This window comes from Amyelois transitella, chromosome 4 (genome assembly GCF_032362555.1).
Source record: "Amyelois transitella isolate CPQ chromosome 4, ilAmyTran1.1, whole genome shotgun sequence".
Taxonomy (NCBI): Eukaryota; Metazoa; Arthropoda; class Insecta; order Lepidoptera; family Pyralidae; genus Amyelois; species Amyelois transitella.
In genome coordinates this window covers 9,049,439-9,074,881 of record NC_083507.1, presented here as the reverse complement: position 1 = coordinate 9,074,881, position 25,443 = coordinate 9,049,439, and the positions used below count along the sequence as shown (strand labels likewise).

The 25,443-nt window shown below is 34.2% G+C and overlaps 3 protein-coding genes across 3 annotated transcripts in view; 1 reads left to right on the top strand and 2 right to left on the bottom strand.

Moving 5' to 3' along the window:
- The window catches only part of LOC106136980 (serine/threonine-protein phosphatase 2A regulatory subunit B'' subunit beta), a 92,555-nt gene that overhangs the window by 32,649 nt on the left and 34,463 nt on the right, over positions 1-25,443 (top strand). The window lies entirely within an intron of this gene.
- On the bottom strand, positions 11,719-12,886 carry LOC132904343 (transcription factor mef2A-like). The gene is made up of 2 exons (XM_060954346.1): positions 12,726-12,886; positions 11,719-12,568 (listed from the first exon to the last, which is right to left on the bottom strand). The coding sequence occupies exons 1-2, from the start codon at positions 12,774-12,776 to the stop codon at positions 11,720-11,722; spliced, it is 900 nt and encodes a 299-aa protein (XP_060810329.1). The 5' UTR covers positions 12,777-12,886; the 3' UTR covers position 11,719.
- Positions 17,504-19,255, bottom strand: LOC132904342 (uncharacterized). Its single transcript, XM_060954345.1, has 2 exons — positions 19,193-19,255; positions 17,504-18,918 (listed from the first exon to the last, which is right to left on the bottom strand). Exons 1-2 carry the CDS (start codon positions 19,247-19,249, stop codon positions 17,584-17,586), a joined length of 1,392 nt encoding a protein of 463 aa, XP_060810328.1. The 5' UTR covers positions 19,250-19,255; the 3' UTR covers positions 17,504-17,583.

Genomic DNA, 25,443 nt, shown 5'->3' with positions numbered 1-25,443 from the left:
CAAATGATGAAATGTCGCTGTTACTGTCTGGGGATATTATGCCATCTGTTGTTAAAGGGACATTATTTACAAGAAATGATAAATCATCAGTTTCTGGAGTAAAGTTATTAATAAGCGACGGTGAATCGTCAATCACGGGAACAATATTTTTAATAGGAAATTGATGATCATCACTTGTAGAAATCACACCACTTATAAGAGTTGAAAGAGAATCAGCTTCAGGAACAGCACTATTGGCAGGAATGGTAAGACTATCATTTGCAGGGACAACGCTACTCGTAGATGATGGTAGATCATCGATCTTATAAATAACGCTGCTGGCAGGAGATTGACCGGTGTTAGAAGTAGAATTCAAACTTTGATCAGCCGATGAAACAACAGTATTGGCACTACTGACAGACAACGGAGGAAAATCACTTGCTTGAATAGCACTTTTTTCAGAGGACGAATTAGGAACAGATTGAGAACTACTTTTACTGACGATATCACCCATTTTAATAGGTAAAGGAAGACTATCATTGATAGGAACGTCACTTTTGTCAGATGATTCATGAGAATCAGTTGCAGGAACGACACTTCTGACAGAGTTTGGAAAAGCTTCAGAAGGTAAAAGAGCATTAATTTCAGGACTAAGAGTACTAACAAGAGACGGTTTGGCCGGATCATCACTAAAAGGTGATGAAAGATCATTACTTGCAGAAACATAACTACTTTCCGATAATGGCAAAGCATCATTTGTAAGTAACGTAACAATATCTGGGGAGATTGAAAAAGGGATATTAGACATAGATACATTACCAGCAGGTGGTAATATGATATCATCATCTACGCTGACTTGCGTTTGACTTGCGTTGAGTTTTTGCATATTATCAATGGCAGGAGAAGGAGTTATTTCTTGAACAATATTATTTTCAGTTACCGACAAGCTATCATTATTACTTTTACTTTCAAGTATTTTATTACTTTCATGCTCACTCGAGGGTAAATTGTCTTCAATAACATGCTTATTGTGCCCCATTGGTGTAAGTACACTATCAGTTATAGAATGTAATTTACTGCAAGGTGTTGAAACATTACGCGCACCAGCTTTCACTTTGTTGGGACTATATTTATCAGTAATTATTTGTGATTTTAAGTTAGTATCTTTTTTATTATTTTGGCAATTCACTGGTATCGATTTAGGTTTAGCATTATCAGCATTTTTATGCAACGTGCTAGCAAAGGAGTCAAGTAGATTACTTGTCTTTACTTCCTTGTTGTTCACATAAAATGGCTGATTATTCCAAAACTTAGGTGCCCAAGTATCCGATACAAAAACAGGGTACTCAACTTCCGGAAATGTTCCAATATCTTTAAAACAAAATGCTTCATTATTGGATGTAGTTTTGGATAAAACTTCAGGCGAGCTTTTCTGTAAACTGTTTGAAAATTTTGATTTAAATTCTTTTTTAAGTTTACGTAATATTGGCGACAAATCTGTTTTATCCATAGACTTATCATTATTCTTTACAAAATCCGTTTCGAGAGACTTGAATGTCGTTTTTGCGTTAATTGGATATACGACCTCTGGAAAGTTCATAATTTTTTTCAAAGGTTCAGCTCTTATATAATTTTTAAGCGCATGTTTGGGCCGATATTTATGACCTCTTGCTTTTTTTAATTTACTTAAAGGCACTGTTACGCTTTTTGGGGTTTCACAGACATCTGTCGATTTTAAATTGGTCAGGTATTTTGTAAGTGATGATTTGTTAATACTTCTAGGTAAACTGAGTACAAATATTATCTGAAAAAATAAAATTTATAAAACAAAATATTTAAGTACTTACTTAATTTAAGAAACACGTTTGTGATCTTGCAAATAAAATATTCAATGTTTTCAATTCTGTTTTTTGAAATGCATACATATAATCACGTCTTTATCCCTAACGGGCTGGATAGAGCTAAATAATGGAAAAATGGAAGGCCAGCATCAGTGACAGATTGCTGCCTATCGCCTAAAAGAAGAATCCTAAGTTTAAAGGTATTTAGGAAGCCTTTCCCTTGATTGATATAATAAAAAAAAAACAACTGTAATAAAACGTACCTGTGATAATGTAACAAACAAAATCAATAAAACAACCTTGTCGTGGACACCCATTCTGTTGTAAGACGTCCGCTTTATTTTTCTTATATTTATACAAGTTCATTGCATTGTACTTTTAAACGTGATGTTTTAGTCTACATACATTTTGAAGCATTTCATCTAATCGATATATTGTTTGCAATGTTCTTATGTAATATCAAGATAATAAAATTTATAAGTATTGTTTGGTCAACATACATAATAAATGCTGATAAATGTTGTCTATTATCACGAGGAATATGAAAACTAGTTTGTCTGATTAATATGAGTTCACATGTTTGAATAAATTATGATATGACTGACTTTTATGTGATTGATGCCAAAGGCCACAATTAAGAGATTTTCCAGGTTATAAGATTGTTTAATAATCAAAAAATCCCTTATTTATTCTATTTATTTATGTATTTATATATATCAAGGAAAAACAAATAAGAATAGAACATAAACTACTTATTACTAGAGAAATTTATTACAGTAGGCCCACTTTTCTTTATATAGACTTTTACTGAAACCTTAGAAGATCTAGACTTAACCTAGTAACCTACCTAATAAAAAAAAATACGGCAATTAATCATGGCCTAACCCCCATATTGGTTGGTGGACATTAGTACATTAGATAATTCATTGGGTCTTATTTTACTCCTATACTTATCCTATTTTGACTACGTAAAGGAACAGCTCACTTCATACGAAAAGATTTTTATATTACATATACATACATATGGTCACGTCTATATCCCTTGCGGGGTAGACAGAGCCAACAGTCTTGAAAAGACTGAATGGCCACGTTCAGCTATTTGGCTTAATGATAGAATTGAGATTCAAATAGTGACAGGTTGCTAGCCCATCGCCCAAAAAAGAATCCCAAGTTTGTAAGCCTATCCCATAGTCGCCTTTTACGACATCCATGGGAAAGAGATGGAGTGGTCCTATTCTTTTTTGTATTGGTGCCGGGAACCACACGGCACTTGTATTGGTGCCGGGAACCACACGGCACTTCAAAAGATTTTCACTATGTTAATCATAACATTGCTCACTAACTAGGTAGAGCATCTTGTTTCTTCAATTCTAATAATGAAATTTTTGTTGTTTCAGGTAAAAAACAGAATTGTCTACTGTTATAAAAAAAAAACTTATGATAGAAGCAATTACGAATAAAGGTGAATGTAAGGTACTCACTGGTGATGTTTTTTTTCCATGCAAAGTTTTTACGTTTGGGTTTATGTCTGTCGCCACTTGGCTTGGGGTTTGATGCAATTATTTTTAGTCGTCTTTTATGATATTCACAGAAAGCATAAATGTTTTCTTTACATATATTTAAAAAAATTAAAATCTGTAATCTTTTATACAGTATGTTTAATTCTATTCATAAATTATTTTACAACACTAAAATAGTCCGTTTATTTCTCCGAAACTTATATTTTATCATGTTGCCCATGTGACAACTGCATCTTTAACTACACTTATAAGATCGGTTATAATATCTAGCGTTGCCACTAAGTTTTGTCTAGAAATACCAGAATGATTTTTAGTATCAGTCTTATTTTGCAATTCATTTTTACCGCCTGTATTATTAGCTAATTCTGGGACGCCATATTGCTCTGGCAACAATATCACGTCTTCAGTTTGTGTGTCATTGGTTCGACTGTCAATTATAATTTTACCACTTGTATCGTTAATAGAATCTAAATAAAATAAATTCAAATTTTCATCATAATTTAAAGAAGACATAAAACTAGGTTCATCAGTTGTTTCGTGGTTTTCAATTGTTTCACAAGTTTCTACGAATGAATCGTATTCTAAAATACTAGAATAACGATTGTCCACAATTGTATCTTTTGCATTATCTAGATTTAACGTTTCTGTAATTGTTACCACATCCTCTGAATTTTCAACTTCAGATATGAAATTATTCAAGTTAGCTTCATTGACAGAATGCTTTGTTATACTTTCTTTCTTTTTTAAATCTTTTGACTTGTCAGTTATACTTTTGAAATTATTTTTGACCTCAGGTGCAAATGGGTCCAAGACATGATCGGTTTCTTTATAAAAGAAAGGCTTGTGAACTTGTAGGACATTTGTGGGGTATTCCACTTCAGGGAAATATGGGTCTTGAACTAAGTGGAACTGACTAGTTTTTGATTTTATACTGTCCAAATGCTGCGAAGATTTTAAGTGGATATCCCCGTCCCTCTCTAGATTATTGAGCACATCACTTCTACATTGACAAATCTGAAACAATATTAAATTATATTGAATAGTAAGTGACATGGTTTGTAACTACTAGAAAGTAGTCAATTAAACTAATGTAATTTAAAACTTTGCTTTTTATTAATTTGTAAAACATGATAAATTCGTCTGTTAATGCTTAAAGAATATCATATTTTAATTTGTTAAAATTTGTACTATAATAATACTTACCATTAGGAATAACATTGAAATAAATAAATATGCCTGCATTTTGAATGTATATTTACAAAATTTGTCAACTGAACGCATTGCCTACATATAATATTTAGGTTAAAGTTATATATTTTTATTTTATATGTTAGAATGACATTAAAATTGACTAATAGATTAAATATTATGATTGCATTCTATTGTATGATTATCTAATTATTTTATCATACTTAATAATTTTATAGAAAAGTGATTAAGCACATAACTATTTATGAATAACGTAACCTGGTTAAAAATTAAAAAAAAAATCAACAGTTTAAATTTATTAAAATTCTTTTGTTTGCTCCAAAGTGCTTATGTATAATATTTGTCCAATTCTTTATAAAAAATATTACATACAGTTTTATACAGTGTCACGTTATAAACATTGTGTCAAAAAATGGGTGACACTTAATGTTCCCAGTTTCCATCAGACACAATAACATTTTCATCTTTATAGACATTTTAACAATTGTGCACAAAACTTAGTATTATAAGATGGCAACTGTTTATTCCTTTAGTTTCTAGTACACTATGGCTTATCTATTTTATATTTTTTATTATTATTCTATTGTATTTAAACTAATTTGTCAATATAATACCTATCTTAAAAGGTATTCCGATTTCTATAATTCATTTGATAAAAATTTTTAGAGCGAAACTTCCGATAATGAATGAGATGGAAATACTCATTACGAGTACGTATGTAGGTACTCTAATTATATTTAAAAAGTATAGATTTTAAAAAGGAGGAGTTTTTATTTCTGTACTAGCTGTGCCTGCGACTTCGTCCGCGTGGAATAGTTATTTTGGACATCATTGAAGCCCTCAAGGATGCTCCTTCCCCGATTTTTTTCACATTTTTCATTACTTCTTCGCTCCTAATAGTTGCAGCTAGACGTTATATAGCCTAAAGCCTTCCTCGATAAATGAAAAGAAAAAAACACAAAAATAATTTTTCAATTCGAACCAGTAGTTCTTGAGATTAGCGCATTCAAACAAACAAACAAACTCTTCAGTTTTATAATATTAAGTATAGATTAATCTAAGTGCCTATTTATACAAAAAAAAATATTCTAATAGAATTATAACCAGAAATATGTAGGTACCTACAACTTACAAAAGAAAAAGAAATGAAAATAAAGTTGAAACGCCTGTGCAATACTATCTTGCCGTCGTCGGGTCTTCCCACACTCCCTTAGGGGAGTCGGAGTAGATTGGTCAGGGCTTTTGGCCCTCTTCAATGGCATCATCGCTGCCTGCGACAGTAGGCAGGTCGATGGGGCGGCCGTGGCGGCCTGGGTATTCACGTCTTCATACACTGGGAGTTTCCATCGGCGGCGGCGTCGTCACTGGTGGACGACATCTGCCGCAAAGCAGCGAGGAGAGGGTTTCACCCGACGGTCCGGAGGGCGGGCGTGGAGCGGCGCGATGCCGTGCAGGTGGCTGTGTGATGACGCGTCCGCCCTCTCGAACATCTAGGTTCTCCCACTTCAGGTCCCTGAGGATCGTCGAGTTCCTCACGTAGCGCAGGGTTGTTTCCGACGACTGCTCTGAGACTTTGGTTCTCTTGGGCTCTGAGTCTTTTGGTCTCAGAGCAGTATGCGTACCACGCCGGGGCCGCGTACGTGAGGCGGGATCTGACGTACGTTTGGTAGATCCCGAGCTTCGTCCTCAGGGGGAGGCTGGAGGAGATAACTGCGTGAAGTCTTCCCCTGGCTGCATTGGTCATGAAGCTTGCACTCGCCTCCCGCCCCTTTTATACCCTGCCGCCGCGAGACGCGTCGAGCACAGCAACCAAGTATTTACGCGCGATGGCTTGTTAGCGTATTTCATTTCATTTATAAGTTTGGTGTTTCTATACCGATTTCGATGTTTCTTTTTTTATTAAATAGGTATTTATATGAATTTTTAAGAATTACGAATGAGTGTAAGTGTTATTGGTATTATAAACGTCAGAGTATAGAAATATAATCAGAAATCTCCGAACTGCTAAGCTATTAGGAATTACACGTGTTATTGTGAGTCAACCATAACAGATAGACTTATGCTGTCTTGGGATATTTTTTTAATAATTTTATTTAGAATATTTCCGTAATACATGGTTTCGCTGTAGCTTTAACCATTAAGGCTGCACACGCGACGGAAGCTTAAAAAATCAAGTAACTTCTCCCGTTTTCCCAACATTTACTTTCACTGCTCTGCTCCTACTGATTGTAGCGTAATAAAAAGTATACTATAACCTGCTCAGGAGTATGAAAAATAACTGTACCAAGTTTCGTTAAAATCCGTCAAGTAGTTTTTGTTTCTATAAAGAACATACAGACAGACAGACAGACAGACAAAAATTTTACTGATTGCATTTTTGGCATCAGTATCGATCACTAATCACCCCCTGATAGTTATTTTGAAAATATATTCAATGTACAGAATTGACTTCTCTACAGATTTATTATAAGTATAGATATAGATAGATAATTATTTATTTCTAACACGATTAGGTATCCGGCTTATGAGCCAATTGTGATGATTATGTTTGAAGCCTTCTCCTAAGGTCAAGTTAACCTCTGATGGATCTTGTAGTGAACGAGGTAGCTCATTTAAAGATAAGGTTTCAGTTTGATAGTATTCTTAAGCGATTCAGAAATTTGTATCTAGTAATATGTAGTATATACATAGATAGAGTCGCGTCTATATCCCGTACAGGGTAGACAGAGACAACAGCCCTGAAAAGATTGAAAGGTCACGTTCGAAATTGAGATTCAAATAGTAACAACCCATCACCTACAAGAGGAATTTCAAGTTTGTAAGCCTAACCCTTAGTCGCCTCTTACGACCTCCCTGGGAAAGATATAGAGTGGTTCTATAGTAAATTTCCGGATAACACACGACACTGTAGAAACATAAAATCTAATATTTAAGGGAAATGAATAATAAAATCTTTTAAATAGGTCCGATGTAATTCAAAGACTTTTTTAAGTTGGAACTTTTGTGGCTCCTTAAACAAAAGGAATAAATTTTGGAAGGGGCATCACTGTCAAACGTTTGGCCACGAACTAGTTCCCTTAACTAAATGGCTTGCATGAAGGGAGTTATGAATGTGTGTATAAATCAGAATAAATATGCAGGGATCATGGTAAATGGTAAGGTGTAGTTTCTGCCACCTAGGAACGAGGCGTGATGATTATTATGAATTTTCAATTTAAAATTAGCATTTAATGTTTATCCTGATCGCGACCACCTTCCACCTTCCTTCGATGATCAGATGGTAAAACATCATTAGTGAAAGAACCATTATCATCAGAGTGTGTGTTGCTCCAGACCCCGGGTCCAACGTTCCTAGGTACCTAGGTAATTAAACGTGATTACTAGTTTCGACACAGAGCTGCGCCACCCAGTTTAATAGAACCAAGCCGGATCTTGAATACCAGTTTGCACAATATCATCGTCGTTAAACTTTTAAATTTACCTTCCGTGGATCTTGAGTATCCAGCTTATTTCATCTCATTAAGGAAACCTCTTAGATGTGGATAAAGAGGCCTGTGAAACTATCTTCTCGAAATACGGATCTTTGATTTATTTTTAATTAAATTATGAATAATTGATTAGATGCGAAACCGTTACTTACTCACTTAAAACATTTTTTTTTATTCTTTAATAGGAGACATACCAAAAACGATTGTAGTGTATGGGATGTAAATCGTTATTGATTAAGATTACATTTTAGGTAAAAATTCACTGATTTATTAAAATAACATAGCGTTTCATGTACAAATAATATAAAGTAGTTTTTAGTTAAAAAAGTGAATTATGGGGAATAACAGAAAAGAAATAAATGTTATTGTAATTTGGTATTTAGCATCGGCCGCATCCGCCGCCACAGCCCCCTCCACACCCGCCCCCGCATCCGCAGCCACCCCCGAAACCACCACCACCACCACGGCCCACGAGGGTCAGCAGCAGAATTGGCAAAAGAATGTCATCATCAAAAGCACTGTTCCCCACATTGTTGCATCCGCCATAACCGAAACCTCCACCGAAGCCAAAGCCGGGGTATCCGCCGAAGTACTGGCATTGTGCCCAGTGGCACTGAAAAAAAACAAATTTAGAACGTCAATTCGGATATTTCTTTGATATGCTAATTTGAAAATCGAATGTACTATTGTTTTTAATTTTGAATACTTGGGCATTGATTAATTTTTTTTTTGTTTTTGATAATATTTATCTAAATAACGCCCAATGAAAAAATAATTAACAATAATTTTACCTGCAGTATGAGCATTAAAGCTACGAACGCTACGAATTTAGCTGAAGTCATTTTGTTTTCTTTTCGAATCAAATGCGTTGGGTCACTTTTATACCAACAAGACCGTGTGGTATATCAACAAGCCTATTGCCAATAGATATGTGCATTTTGTAATTAGTAGGTAATTGTGTCAATGATGGCACGTATGAATTGCATTTAATCATTTCCATGACTCCACTTTCTGAAATTTATAGATACACATAATTGCCTCTTAGCATTTGCTTAGTTTAATTTACTGTTAAGCTTTGAATCATTAAACTAAATCAATTTGGATGAAATTTAGTGCAGAGATAGAGTTGACCCTTCTTATTGCAAAGAAATATCCACGCGGGCGAATTCGCGGACAAAAGCTAATTTCATATAAGCAAACGTTTAAACATTCGCTATCATAGTACGAGTCAAGGTATCATATTCTGACCTAAAACAACTTTTAGAATGTATCTATGGTACACACGTATCCCATAGTATTCCAACTCGCGATCACCGCGTGTTATGATCTGAAAATTCTTTTAAAAACAGATTTCAGTTCAAGAAATGTGACAAAAATATCCTTTTAGTGCGCCAGGTTCCGATTTTGTGAACATTATTATTACAAAAAAAATCTATGCTTATGTGATTAAGGCTCAAATCCATCAACCCGGAAAACAGGCGAGATAAAAGTCTTGATTCTTGAAAACGTTTTTTATCGCATTTAAGATTCTATTCCTTGAAATATAAATATAGTTAAACTCAATGGTCATCGCTTGATACCACAAATTTCGAAATAATTCGTCTTTATTTTTCCACTTTCTACAGATTTGTAAAAAAGCCCAGCACTTTGGAAAAGTCCTTATAAAGTTTTCACATATATTGAAGGTGCTTACTCGAAGATTCAGGACGCAATCGACACTAACGTCAGGAGGAGATGACAAAACCTACATCAAATCCTTTATTTTAAATAACGTGTAAAGAATAAAAAAAAAATTTGCATCTTGCCAAAGATAATTTTCCATCTTAACTTAATTTAACGTCAAAGCCAGTTTAGAATCATAGCGAGGCGGGATCCGTATAATAAAATATTAAATTTAATATCGCAATCTCGACTAACGACGATTAGAGATTTAACTCCTTAAGTTAACACGATGATGCTCCAAGTTTATTTTACGCAGGTTTCACTTTGAAACACCTGTATAAATGCGTGTATGAATCATGTACTTATGACTCATTTTGACTTTTGAATTTGACTTACATATTATCATTAACTACCTACTTACATTATTTTTTGAGGCTTCTCTTCCATGACTATGTCTTAAATATTTTCCTCTTATCGGATAGGTACCTACTGTCTTTGACACTACTACAAATTTAACCAAAATTCATTCAGTAGTAGCGAACAGTTTGTTGAAAGATGTGTCAATCACATTTTTTGTACTTGGATCATTCCAGGTAACTGGTTGATTACAGGACGCGTTTACTGTCCTATTGAATTATTATACATAAGTAAAAACAAATACAGTACATCTCATTCGGTCATTCGGTATTATATACCTACTTAAGTTGTAGCAACACAACGTATACTTAGTATTTTCTTTAATTTTGATCTATCCTTCTTTATCTAGTTGTCAACTTTTTTTATTAGCCATAACGTAAGATTCATTAGTTTTTTTGTTATTTTTTTTCTTTAGTTTTGCTTGACAAACTCTTATTTCTTTTTATTATCGACGGCCTCTGTGTCGCAGCGGTAGTACGCTTGTCTGTGACACCGGAGGTCCCGGGTTCGAATCCCGGCCAGGGCATGATGAGAAACGAACATTTTCTGATTGACCTGGGTTTTGGATTTTTATCAATATAAGTATTTATTATAAAATATAGTATCGTTGAGTTAGTATCTCCTAACACAAGTCTCGAACTAACTTCGAGGCTAACTCAATCTGTGTAATTTGTCCCGTATATATTTATTTATTTATATTAAATCTAATGATCTTATTCTTCTCATATGCCACGACGAAATAAAAATATTATAACTGGTGCTCTACAAGGTACAAATAATTTCTAAGATTAATTTTATCCAAATGTTATTACCATCATATTTAGTCTAGGTAGTCATTCTAAATCTGTGATCATATTTGATAACAAGAACATTCGATTGAAGTGGGTTCGGATTATGTTTTATTCAAACTTTAATTTTAAAATCTAACTTTATTATTTTTTGCTGTACACTTATAATCAGGAATATCTTCTTATCTTACTTATAATTTTAAGAGTATAAACAGTGTGGGTTTTTATTATTTTATGTTAGAGAACAATTTCTAAGAAAGGCTTTCGACGACTAGATATTTTAACGCCAATACCGCCAGGGATTAGATCTCTCGTGTCAGCTGTTTAGTTTAAAAAAAATCCAGAATACTTTATTAATATTAAATTCACGTTTTAATGGATTTTTAAAAGATAATAAAAAAATGCACGACGAGAGTTTTTTATGTTTTTGGACTGGGTGTTAAAAAACTTTCACGTTTACTAAGTGTCTAGCGACTAGAGTCTAACCTATTCTGGTCCCTATTTTAGATAGTGCAGGTCACAACTTATGCCATCCAAAAGTAAGACCAGTAACAACCTGCAACAGTATAACCTTCCGAAGTACGGAATCGTCTTCAATAAAAAGTCAAAATCTTACTGTGCATTATTTTAGTCTTACTGTTAGCAAAGCAAATTTAATTGCCCTGTATTTGCCATTCTTGCTCAAGCGTTTGTTAAATTGATGTCAATTTTTAAAATAAAACATATAAAAAACAATAACAATCCATATTTATTATAATTTTTTACACAATATCACAACACTTATTATATCTTAAAACATGGAATAGCTACAAAAATTACCTCGATGTTTCAATAACAATGTGTGTTCGAATAACTTTCTTGTTGCCGCAACTCTCATTGCATTGCTCCTCCTCGTCGCTGTAATCCTCGTAATCGTAATCCTTATCAGGTTTTGAGCAACTGATTGTGACAATGTTGTCACCTGCTTGTATCGTTGCACTAATTTGTTGGTCATCGTACTCATCAGTACTGATAATCTGCGGTTTATTTTTGACAGCCTTTTTCCCCGATTGAGTGCCTTGCCCTTTACCCGAGGCCTGTCTGTTTTTTGTGTTCGAACTGTTTTGTGATTGCTGTTTGTTCGAGTTGCCATTTTTCTTAGATTTACCTTTCCTTCTAGATCTTCCTCTCTTTCTGCCCCGTCCAGAACTTGAGTCAGAATTAGGAATAAAACTGCTTCCAGCATACCAACCATCTTCTTCCCAATTACCTTTATTGAACACGTCAGGCCATGGATAGTCGCCATCGCACATACACGGTACTGGAATTGGTATAGGATACGGGACGTATGTGGGGCAGTTGTTCTGGCTACCGATCCATAAAGAAAGAAAATCAAGCATATTAAAACTGTTATCATTATTACCGTAATTATTGTTTTTATTTCCATTATTGTTGTTGTTATTCCCATCTAACGATATAACTGTTGGTAGAGGATATGGATAATAAGGATGAGTAGATGGGTTTGGGTATATAGTTGGTGAATTTGGATAAGAAGGTGGGTATGAATTGTACGATGTTCCTGATTGTTGATAAGGTGGTTGATAATTATTATTGAATGGTCCTCCGTTGTTGTATTGATAAGATCCACCGAAGTCCCTATCCCAATCACCCAACACAAAATCTAGCTGTGAAAAAAATAGATTTGTTATGTTAAACATTGAAATCTATAGAAGTAGTAGTAATACTTTTTAAAAATTTTAGCTAAAGAAGTAATTAAACTTATTACATTTTCGATATTCTAAAATACCAATGAAAGTTAAAACAGAAATGATTTGTTCTTACCTGGATAAGAACAACTGATAAAATTGATATTGAGATTTGCCTATTTCGCATCTTCTTCTATCGTTTGTTCTTTAATATTAGGTTGTTTTATGTAAATATTTTTATCAGGTCTTGTAAAAAATAGGTCTCGTTGCGAAACATCATCGCGCTTGCCTACAAACACGTGCGTAGGCAAATGACCAGAAAATATGTAATTTACGCATTATATTACATTCTCTTATCTCTGTGTCAGTATTTCAATGATTCTAAGCAGTAAAACACATTATTATGTCACAGTTATTTCTTTATTACTGACCGATTCTTAGAATATTTCTTACAATTCAATTAGTACTTATCTAATAACAATATACACGTCTTAAAAATATTGTTGGTACTTTATTATCAACATGGAGCTCCAGAATCGGCTTTAATGATTAGATATACCTCGTTAGGGTCTTTTCCAGGACATGATATTATAGCTGGGTTTTGATAGCTAGATATAACTACATTGTCGCCTGAACATCCACAAGAGGAGCCTGAAGACAAAGCATCTATGGTAGAAGAGCTGCTAGCACTAGAAACCGCGACACTAGCGGAGCTTCCCCCACTGCTGCTACTGCCTGAGCTACTGCTTGCTGCGGCGGCACTACTTGATGAAGATGACGATAACAGCTCAATGGGCACTAAATATCCTGCTCCTGATCCACCGTTGCTTCCACTGTTACATCCGCCATTGCATCCACTATTGCAGCCTCCATTGCATCCACTGTTACATCCCCCATAGTATCCTCCTCCACACCCGCAGTTACCGCCACAGGAACACCCGCATCCTCCGTCGCAACCACCACAGCTATCGTATCCTCCACACCCACCATTTCTACCACCAAGCCCACCATTTCTTAAAGCGAATAGAAGAACAATGAGACTAAGGAAATCGCCCCCGCCACCATTACCATATCCATCATCAGCTATGATTATCTGAGGTGGAGGTGGGAAGTTTGGGTAACCACCGAAGCTTGGGGGGAAATTAGGAAAACTTGGCGGGAAATTAGGGAAACTTGGCGGGAAATTAGGGAAACTTGGTGGGAAGTTCGGGAAACTGGGGGGGAAATTTGGAACACTTGGGGGAAAGCATGGGCCACTTGCGGTGGCTTCAATTGGTAAAATTGGCTTTATTATAGCTGGCACGGTAAATTGTCCAATCAAAGGCGTCGGTGCTCCAATCGCTTGGCCCCATGTGAAGAAACCCTAAAAATAAAATTTTTTAGTACTCCGTAGTTAAATTTCGATTATTGTTTACATGATTAATGGATTGTACCTTTAGTATTAGGAAAAGGGTCGACAGTAACGTCAGCCATCGGGAGCCCATATTGCACTTTTGTGAGTCAATTCTAAGGTTCCTTTATATATTACGGATTTCAAAACTCGGTCAGTGGGCAATTATGAAATTAGGTCATCAGCGCATACGGCACGTAAATGATTGTTCACGTGAGGGCGTCGCAACAAAAATATTGGAAATCTTACTTATACTTTACTTCGGACCGAAGCTCCATCACGTGTCATAAAACTGTATTTTTGTTACATCGTTTGAACGGTTTGATAAAACATGTTTTGTAAATTTGCCTGTAGATAAAAATTTTGACATCTGTAGTTAATACAAGTGAGTTCAAGGTATAAGTAGAATTATGTAAATGTTATAAATTCGTAGGCAATATACAGTCACGCTTCAATGTATTTAACGTAACTAGATGTACTTGTATTTTAAATTTAAACCAAATACTTTTTTGTATAAAAACCCACTAAAGTTAAAATTTTATTGGCAGAATTGTCCTCAATATATGTGTATATCTCTATTTAAGCCATTGCAGCAATCATTGGGAAAGGTAATACAGGAATGATAAACATAGTATATTACTATGGTGTCGTGTTGTAATAATTTTCACTCTGAGATTTTGTCCTACCATACGACAAACATAAGTCTACTTGAATTTAAAAATATCATACATACAATAATTTCTGAAGTCAACCGAAATTGTAAATTCTAACTTATTATGACTGATATCTTCATTTTTTGAACAAATAGATACTATAATAATAATACTACTTTAGATTGGAGACCCAGTTTTTCTTATGTCGTAAATTAAAAAGTCTAGAAAAGCATCTTTTTTGATCATGCTCATTTGTTTAAAAGTTCTACGGCATTCTTTATTATGACATAGTTCTATGCAGGCACGAGTTTACACAAGGCAATAAATAATATGCACATTTAATTCCGCCGCGGCAATTTTTTGTTTGTAGATATGTTTTATCTATAATAAATAGATATATGTAGTTTGTTAAATTTATAGTAGAGGTTAGCGTCTCATATCTTGCTGCGCCACCTCAATCAAAGGCCTACAGGCCTATGACTTTTAGTTAGTACCCTTAGGATTTTTTTATATTACAATATAAACGCGCCGTTTTCGTCATCATGTCCTTCGTTAAAGTGAAACTTTGAAGAACGAAAGAAATCTGAATTAAATTGTGGTTGTTGTGGATATTGTTAAAGAGAATATTATTCCTTAAAGAGTGTGTTAATTCAGACATTCCAAATGATTCAAGGAGCAATTCAGAAATGAAATAATTACTTTTGAATATGTTAAGGAACATATTTGGTAAAAATTTTAGTTTCTTATTTTTAATACACCTATACGAATATTGATTCCGTCAAACAATCGCTAAGAACTATCTCGTTTCTCGCATTTTGATTTGTCAAAAGTCTTTTATAATAGGAATGAAATTCCTTCATATTTTTAACTGTACCATAACGAAACTTATAATATCTGACTACTAGACAGAAATCGGTCACTTGCCATCATCTTCTTTTTTCATAAATTAAAAAACAAAATTTTGTTTACAGTTCTTTATTTCCAAAGAATATTAATAAATACACAAATAGGAAAACGAAAACACCGAAAATGGTTCAACTTAAGCTGTTATTATTGGAATAGGGTAGGTATTGCACCCACCACCACAGCTGCCGCCGCATCCGCCATTGTTGCTGCAGCCTCCCCCACAGCCTCCCCCACAACCTCCTCCACATCCTCCCCCGCATCCTCCTCCACATCCTCCCCCGCATCCTCCCCCACATCCTCCCCCACAACCGCCACCAAAACCTCCGCGGTTGTTGTCAAGAAGGAGAAGAAGTAATATCGGTAGAATGCTGTTGAAACCATTTCCGCCTCCTCCCAAGCCGTTGTCAGATTGGACGATTATTGGGTATTGAGGGTAGGAGGAGTAAGGGTTGCCATAGTTCTGGTTCATAGATGGGCCGCCAAATTGCGCGTGCACATATGCCTGTAAAGATTAAAAGCATAAATGTGAGTGTTAAAAGTATGCCACTTTTATGGCGGGTTGCTATCAAGTAAAAATTCGAGAATAATTCACCAAAAATTTTACAGCATTTCAGGAACATGTCACGTAAATTTCTGTCGCATACGACGTCGTAGTTATAAAAGTGTTGTTCGTAAATGTTATGGTAGTCAGGTACGATGATAAATCAACAAAAAATTACTATAATCATTCAATAAGTGATTTAATAAAATAATTTGAAATAAAAAATGAATCCTTACATTCAGAGTGCTAAGAAGGATTATACAAGACACCCAAGTAACAGAATTCATTTTGTTTTTTAACTGAACAAGTATTTACTTAAAATGCGAGACACGCATTAGGATAAAGAAAGAAATATAGTTACTTTTATACATGTTAATATTAAGTATATCACAGCAATTATTCGAAATTTTGCAACATTTACACCAACTTTGATAAGAAAATGGTGAAAATATTTCCGTAATCGAAACATTACTAATAAAATTTCATAGAAATTGTTTCGATACATTTGTACTTTATCATTAGACTTCATGTTAATATTAAAAAATCTTAAGTTAGTGTGTACGTAAATAACTTTATCACTCTTTCATGATATATTTTTTAACTGATTTGGATGAAATTTTACATGCTAAAATCTATAGCTACTTTAACACTCGAAAAGCTAGGTTTGTTATAAGCAGATGAGATTTACATTGCTTTTATATTATAAAAACGACACATTTGAAATAATGGCAAACAAAAGCACTGAGGTACATACGTAAAAAAGAAACATTTTAAAAGGTACATAGGTACATATTTTTTTCAAGCACACACAATATATTCACGCCTCCCCCTGGGGTCAGGTAGTGACTTCCTCTTTCCACTTGCCATGATCCCTGCATAATTCTTGCCATTCAATCAAATTTATCACTCTCCTTATAAGCTCTTGGATTTAGGGTACTTTACTTACTCTTGACCTGATCTTTGGCTTGGACGTCCCCGATTTGATCAAGGTACGTTCGTCTAAGCCTTCCTCTTCCACCGTTGCCAATCATATTCTATTTATTTAGTTTAATCTGGTCTATTTCCTATTTTAATACTAGACTATCTTATTAAGATTCCAGCAACATGCTAAGATAATGAGAGCTGTGTTGGCCTATCTTGTCATTACCTAATACGTAACCTAGTTAGAAGTTACTAAGACTCATTGTGTGTGGGCTCAGTTAATTAAAGTTTAAGTAACATTCATTAGTTCAAGCGAGCCGTGCTGGTGACTGAGTACGAAATTGAATTTATTGAATTTATTATACAACACGCTGAGTTGCAATGAGATAGGTGAAGGTATCTTTTTGGAATGCTTTATGAGAAAAGTGTATTTGGAAAGGCAATAAATAGAATATTTTGTTTAGGGCTTGAATAAAATAAACAAAAAATAAAACGTACCCAACTTTATTAAATTAAATATTACGTTCAACTTAACAGTAAAATAACTTAATATCACTGATTTCAAATTAATTATTATTAGAATTTATTCTTCGTCGTCATAATTATCATCACTATCTGATTCATATTCACTACTGTCTGTATTATTTATTGTGTTTTCCTTAATCAACTTTTTCTTGACCTCGGGAATCTTTGTTTCTGGGCTTTCAGTTGTTTCTTCAATGTCTTCATTATCTTTTGAAGGTTCGGACGTAGTCTCATGACTATAATTGTTTTGGTTTGCATATCCAGTGAATATTTGTGGCTCTTGTTTGTTGTTCGTACATCCGCAGTGGTGGCATGAGCATCCATTGTTTTTCTCTTTCAACAAATTGAATATGAGAGGGAGCAATGCCTGTAAATTCGATGACTTGGAACCCGCTTTAGATAGGGCTGCACCCAAAATAGAATTACTATTAAGCGGAGAGCCTGACGGGAATTGAGACGGTGTTGTATCAGAGATCAGCGAAGATAGTAGAGATAATTTATTTTGATCTAAGTCTGATGATGGTGTGTTTGGATCAAAATATCCTTGTGGTTGCACTGACTTTATGATAGTGACTTGGTTTGGTAATCCTGGCGACGTATTGGGTATAGTAGGTTGCACAACATTTACTGCCCTTTGATTTTGAATAGGCAAAGCCACGAGCGCATACTGTTGGTTGTTTATTGTACCAAGATCAGAAATTGGTGTAAATGATGTTGTAGGATTAATAATTTGTTGATTATTAGGATAGCCCATAGGTTGTGGTACGGGATGAAAAGAATATGACATTGTAGGGGCAATGGGAGATATCATACTGGCATCAGGGAATGATTGAGTCATTTGAGGAGAAATTCCCGAAAATTGGTTGTTGGGTACTGGAGATGAAGCAAAAGAAAAATCGGGAACGTTACTATTGGCAAGCTGTAATCCAGCTAAATTAGGAGAAAGATTTTGCTGAATATTGTTTGGTGGAAAACCTAGTTGGAGATTAGGGTTTGGTTGTTGCAATTGCTGCATATTTAGTTGCTGAAGATTTCCTGCTTGTTGCATATTAAGCTGTTGTAAATTACCAGGTTGTTGTAGATTAAATTGATTGACATTTGTGGGTACGTTCATCTGTGGTAAGTTTGCCTGGGAATTTATGGCAGATTGTAAATTTGACACTTGTTGCATATTGGCCGCTTGTTGTAGATTAAATTGTTGTTGAAGAGCTGCCTGTTGTAAACTCAGCTGTTGTAAATTCGGCGGTGGCGTGTTCCCACATAGTTGTCCATTCAACATTTTCTGGTGAAGGGGACATTTGGGAATTTGATTTAAATTGTTTGGTAATGATGATCCTAGTGGCATATTAATGTTACCTTGGTTGAGTAGTCCATTTTGTTGACCACTGCTAACCTGAAAATATGAAAAGGTATTAAAATCCTGCATTATAAAATTACATAGTTCATCCATAAATTCGCCAATAAAAATAACCCAAAACTATCACCTACCGATGTAATTATTTTCTCAAAAATGTTTTAATACATCTATGGGAGTTTAATTTGTATTATAATAGTATATAACATTATGTATATCAGCCACAACAGTAACCAAATTGTAACAATTACGACCACGAAAACAAGTAAGTTGATAAATTGTGACAAGAATGAAATGAATGCACTGTACTTACCTTCAGATAAATTAAAGATAAAATTAAACTTATATGTCTTACTGACGGCCATGCCATCTTGAAAACTTGTGAAAGGCCACTGCCTCTCTCTTAAATACAATAAAGTATCTTATCAGAGATCTTACGACACCGCGCACGATTCATCTGCTGATCACGATCGTTATCTGGCGCTTAAAGCAATTATGTCACGTTCTCTGAATAATCATTAAAAATGTAATCAATTATTTACACTATCAATTGCTTATCATCTCAACAATTTGTAAATTTTCAAGACTCTTCGTTTTATTTTTATTATATGTAACATAACATTAAAAAAAATTATATCTTATTTATGTTTATTTTTATCTTTTTCAGGTAATATTGCAGAGTTAAACGACTCAGTGATGACATATTGCGGTATGATCATTAATTTTCACTATTATCTAACCATTTTCCTTTTTGTACAATGTGAACTAATTGTCATAATGAATTGCAACGCACAAATAAAAATTAAACGCTCTCTGAATATGCGGTGATGACATGTGCATTTACCGCTGTTAAATTTAAAGTTTGGATTGTTTTAAAAACACATCTTACAACTGAATATTTCATATAAGTTTTAGAAAAAAAAACAAAAACAAACCTTAGTTTAGCTCAGTTAAAGTTCCTATCATATTAACCCTATTAACTTTTATCATTCAGAGAGGCATTATTTGATTCCATTCGACTTACAGCATCAAAATGAAATTTTTAGAGAGGCCACACCTGTATTCCCAAAAAAAGAGTGATAATCGGTAGACTTGACAATGAGGTTTCGCCAAAAAAGTAGTTTATTGTATAAAAAAACAATATCCGTAGGTGGTTTTCGTCTCAATGAGTCGATTTGTATTAACGTCGAACATCAAGCACGAAATCCTGGTGATTTTCCAATTAATTTATGTCCAGTGTTTCTTATTTACACACAATTGATCGTCTCGAAAGAACAGTAAAAAACGTATAAAATACGATTATTGGAACCATTAATCCTTCAGTGGCCTGATTGATTGAGAAATCGAAGAACATGTTTGAAAAGCAATAGTCTTAGATTTATGATAATCGTTGTTAAGTAGAGCTAAATTATTGAAACAAAATAAAATCTCCAAAAATATACACAATACTTGCTTTTACGCGGGGCTTCGTTCCCGTGAGAATTTCCAGAAATAATTCTATGACATTTCTAAAGGTTTTTTCTATCTGTGTACCAAATTTCATCAAAATCAGGTCGGTAGTTTTCGAGTTTGTTACTCGTACAAACTAAGATCATTTAAACATAAGTACAAAAATACAAACTTTTCTTCTTATTATTAGTGTCAATACCGTAATAACAAAAGTAGATACTCATATTAGTATGTAGTACTCTTATGTTTACGTTATGTATAAATATATATAATGCAGTTACTATCTGACAATTAAAGTTTGTGTTGGGGTGATTTTCAAAAGTCATCACAGCTTTAAAGGAAATGGGTTTCCGGCAAGGAAGTTCTATTTTAGCTGCGTAGTGGGAATCTCACTCTAAAATCTTTGAACTAGCGTATGTTTAAAAATATCCCTTCTATTTAAATGGAGTTTATGTCAAAACCAACTTCATGTTAAAATATCAGTTGTATCAATCAAAAATTATGCTCATATAATGTCCTCGTACTTATAACATAAATGCGAAAGTTTGTTAAGATGTATGTACGTTTAATACTTTTTCACGCAAAATTTACAGGAGGGATTTAATGAAATTAACTTCACGGGTAGAATATAACCTGAAATAACTACGGGAGCAAGGCCCCGGGGCGCACCTAGTAAGAAAACAAACATTGTTATAACCGTAGGTATTACATACCTAATTAAGCATTCTCAATATCCTAAAGAATTTATGGCTTTTGACAAAATTTTGCATAAGCAAACAGAATGAGTGTTGACACTGGACCGAGCAAGTTTGCCGAGCGAAGGAAGTCAGTGTTTGTTTATAATACCTTTGTTGTAGCCGCCTCAATACCAGATTCACCCAAAAAAATATATGTTTAGATTAATAATTATATCGCAAAGGCACTAAAAATTAAAATGCTTGAATATTATTTTAAATATATTGTCTTACTTAAAGCTACTGAATTTTGCATCTTTGATGATTTCCAAACAACCAAAGTTGCAAAAATATTCGAAGATCACTCGACAAAATATAAAAATAAAATGAATTAATGCAAAAATAAAATTAGGGTTACATCGCAATGAAAGTCGAAAATAATTTATTATTCTCTTATTTTCGACTTTCATTGCGATGTAACCCTAATTTTAATTTTGCATAATTTCGTTAATGTTAGAGCTAGGCAAATTGCAAATTAACAGATGTTTCCATGATATTTGAGGTTAACGTAACCGAAGCCTAACCTTGAGACTTCAATTATCTTCCTTCTTCAAATCGGTTCAGTATCAGTCTGACAGACAGACTCTCCCATAGTCGCACTATCACACTCTTACAGATAGTCTTGGCATGTCATTGCGAAATGGAACCGAAATTTTTATTATTGCTCACCGTCATTACATCTGGTGTCGGAAGATCAAAAGGCGACACCATCACTAATTGACGCGACCTTTGTTTTTTGGTGCAGTTGCGCAGGCGCCGAAAACAAATTAATAACCAGTGCTTGCCGAACTGTGAATTATTGAGAAAGAAAAAGTACTGTGGAGTTAATTTAAATTGGAATAGGTTATAGTTAACTTTGATATGAAACAGACATAAAACATTTAATAACAATATTTCGGTTTCTCTGAATTCTTCGTTACATTCTCAGCTTCTGGCTTACCTGGGTTCATGCATGTATGTGAATTAATCTCTTTAATTTTTGCGCGTTCCAGGTTACACCTTTCGTTTTTCTTGTTTTTTATCCATCCAAAATTATTTTGTCGGCGATTTAACTTAATTAAGATCATCAAGAATACAGTCATTTCACTAGAAATTAGACTGGCTGGTCACTCAACTGTTCCTGTTGTTTATGTAATTTGTATTTGGCGACACCAAAGGTAAAGAAATATGTGTTTTACCATATTTAAACAAAGTTTGAGAATCAGTATCGTTTCCAGCTGTAACATGAATACTGGGGCAAGCATGTGGTAATGAGACTTAATTAATCGGGTGTGAATGCGCTTGCGCAACACCCGTAATGGCCGTCAACAAGACTCGCTGTCATCCTCGGAGATGGTTGGAATTCCTTTACTCAAAAACTACTGGAACGTTTGAGGATTTTGACGCAGCTCGTCCCAAGAGTGTTATAAATGTGAGTAAATGAAGCCAAAAAAGTATTTTGGGATCGTAGCAAGTGGAAAAATGTAGTCACTGGTTACCCGTCAGGGAAAAAAGAAGCTTCATTTTATATAGGTACAGTTAAAGTCATCAGGAGTAACATATCTGATGCTATTTTATTTTAATTCCCATAAGCGCCAAGCCTCGCTCGAAACCTAGTACTTATTAAAATATCACATACTTAGGCAGAAAGTGACTATGACTATTATGTCATTATCAGTGTACCTATAAGGTTGCATCCTCAGCCTAAAGTTTTCAAAGCCAGGTATTAAAAGAGATATTACAATAAGCTAACGTTTATTTTTTTAATATTAAATGTGAATATTAAAAATATATAATTGTATTTAATCTTCTTTTTTAGACTGCAGGTAAGGGGAAATGGAACTGTCGCTAAAATAAACAAAACACGAGTATTTACAAAAACGGCTCAAATATAATTTTAAAATAACCCTTGCAACTATATATTTAAAACAAGTCACGAAATCTCATATTTTCGTATTTCTTAATTTCGGAAACGTAAACAAACAGTTAGTCAGATAGGCGGACTAATCTAATCTAGGTTGCTCAATGCATGGCATGATAGCTTGCAGCATGGCGTCGCCTGGTGCATCCGATTGCATACCTGCATAGCAAAACTATGTACAGTCACCTACAAGTCTTTATATACTTTTTCATAGAAAAGTTCCTAAAGTTGTATGAATTGCAGGGAGTGTAGTCGACGCAATATCAACTTCCCCAATATATTTACTAACACATTGATTTTCAGTAAGAAATATGAAGTTGTATATATGTAAATGCATTTTAATATGACCTATTCATGTAAAATACTTATATACTGTTAACTTTCACCATCAAAAGTACCAATGAAGGTGTTGTTGTAGCACAATAAATGTTTCAAAATTGGCAATGAAATGCTGATAGAATACATAAAATATTGGCGGTGTTCTTGTCTTTACGCAACCTGGGTGAAGCGAAAGAAGTATTAAGTGATCGTGGCAAGTGGAAGGATATACCTACATATATTAACTGTGCCAACCACTTTTAGAAAGATGCTTCATCATATTGATTTATTTCATTTAACTTAAATTGATTTTACCTGGATATGAAGGTGTTTGATCTGCAGCTTATTGTACCTTTGCATTATACGTGCCTTATCTGCAGCGAGTACAAGGCCATTGTGAAGTTACAACAATGTCTTCTTCTTAATTTATTTAGATTTTTTTGTCACATTGTCTATGGTTCGTAGTAATTTGAAAACTGCCCATTTCTGGATCATGGTCATAAAATTATAGAATATATATATTTTTTAATTAATAAATATTGTCTCACCCAATTAGATGAGGCAGTGTTTAAACATGAAGCGACTCCCATTTGACTTCCGCAACCTTTGTAGGGGAACCAAAGACAATAAAAAATAAGCCACAAATTGAACAACTATTATTGAAAAACAAAAAAATGCCGATCTTAAAAAAATATCTATTATAATAAACTTAACGTAATCGTGCCTAATAGAGGTTCTAATTTGTGAATTAAAGAGAAAGCACAATTACATTACTACTATACAAGCACCGCTATCATAAATTGTGATAAAATAGACGATAATACATAAATAATGGACCAAATATTTAAAACAAATTTACTAAAATTGACTCATTTATCAAAAATCTTTATAGATAACTACCAGTAATTTGTATTCAAACATAACAAGATTACAAACAAGGCACTCTGTTCTTGAACAAGCCCTTATTTGTGGGCTAAAGATTGTTTACAATGTTACAATCGATCTCTAGGAAACAATTAATTGTAAACATCGATCATTTTATGAAAACAAAGACGGTTTACATCCCGTTTTGTTTATTTTATATTGTGGGTTATATATTTCTTTTATATTTGTACCGAAGAAATCCGGATCGATTTGCATTTAGTATGAAATCCATGTATCTGGTAACGAAAAAAATGCACGTGTTCATGTATGTCACCTTTTCTTCTCGTGCCGAATGTAAAAGCCAATCAAGGGAAAGGTTAATAAACTTGAGATTACTCTCATGCTATAAGTAAGTTGTTGGTAACGTATTACTATAGATATAGTAGCGTGGACATACAGGTGTATGTCCACGCATTATACGGTCATTCGGCTATCTTGGCCTATAGGTTCTGTCTATACCGCATGTCATAAAGACGTAATGAATGAACCACTCCACTTATTTCTGTGAAAATTGTAGAAGGCAACTAACATTTCAGATTTCGATCACAGCAACCAGTTTCCATTAGTTTCTAACAATAGTGTCACCTGCAGCATGCGTTAAACTGCATACAAATTCAGGCTAAGGCACTTCACGAGAGAAAATTTAACTGCTTTGTTTCACTATTGCATACGACGAAGTATTGGCTTTTAAATTGGAATGAATAGCGACTGTGGCAGAGTGGTTAGAATCTCTCTTTTCATTTCAATCATATAATTAGAAATAATATATTTCTAATTATATGATTTCACGGAACCACTAAATATAAAACTATTGTGAAGTGTGAATCAAAATATTATAGGAAACTTTTACTATCAGATGATTGAGTAAGACATAACCTACCTATTGTTAATAAAAATTGTCAATCCATCTCCTACACCTCGACAAATGGTTTAAAAATAATTTATTTCAAGCAGAAATTACAATTTGAATTTCGCTCATCTGTCTTATTCCGTTAGCGTCCATTTCAGCCTTAAATGTGTTACTATGTAAAACAGCTCATCTCATTTAGAAGGTAAAATTCCTCAAAAAGTCAAGGCGCAGTCGAAAGTTTGCCAGGCTGCAAACATTTCCTACAATTTTACGATATTACAGCAAAATGTGACTTTGATTCTATAGAATAAAGTTGAATTTTGCATGTGCGGGTACACTGCAGCCGTTGCAGCGCCCTTGGCCTAGCTGAAGTAGCCACACGCCCTCTG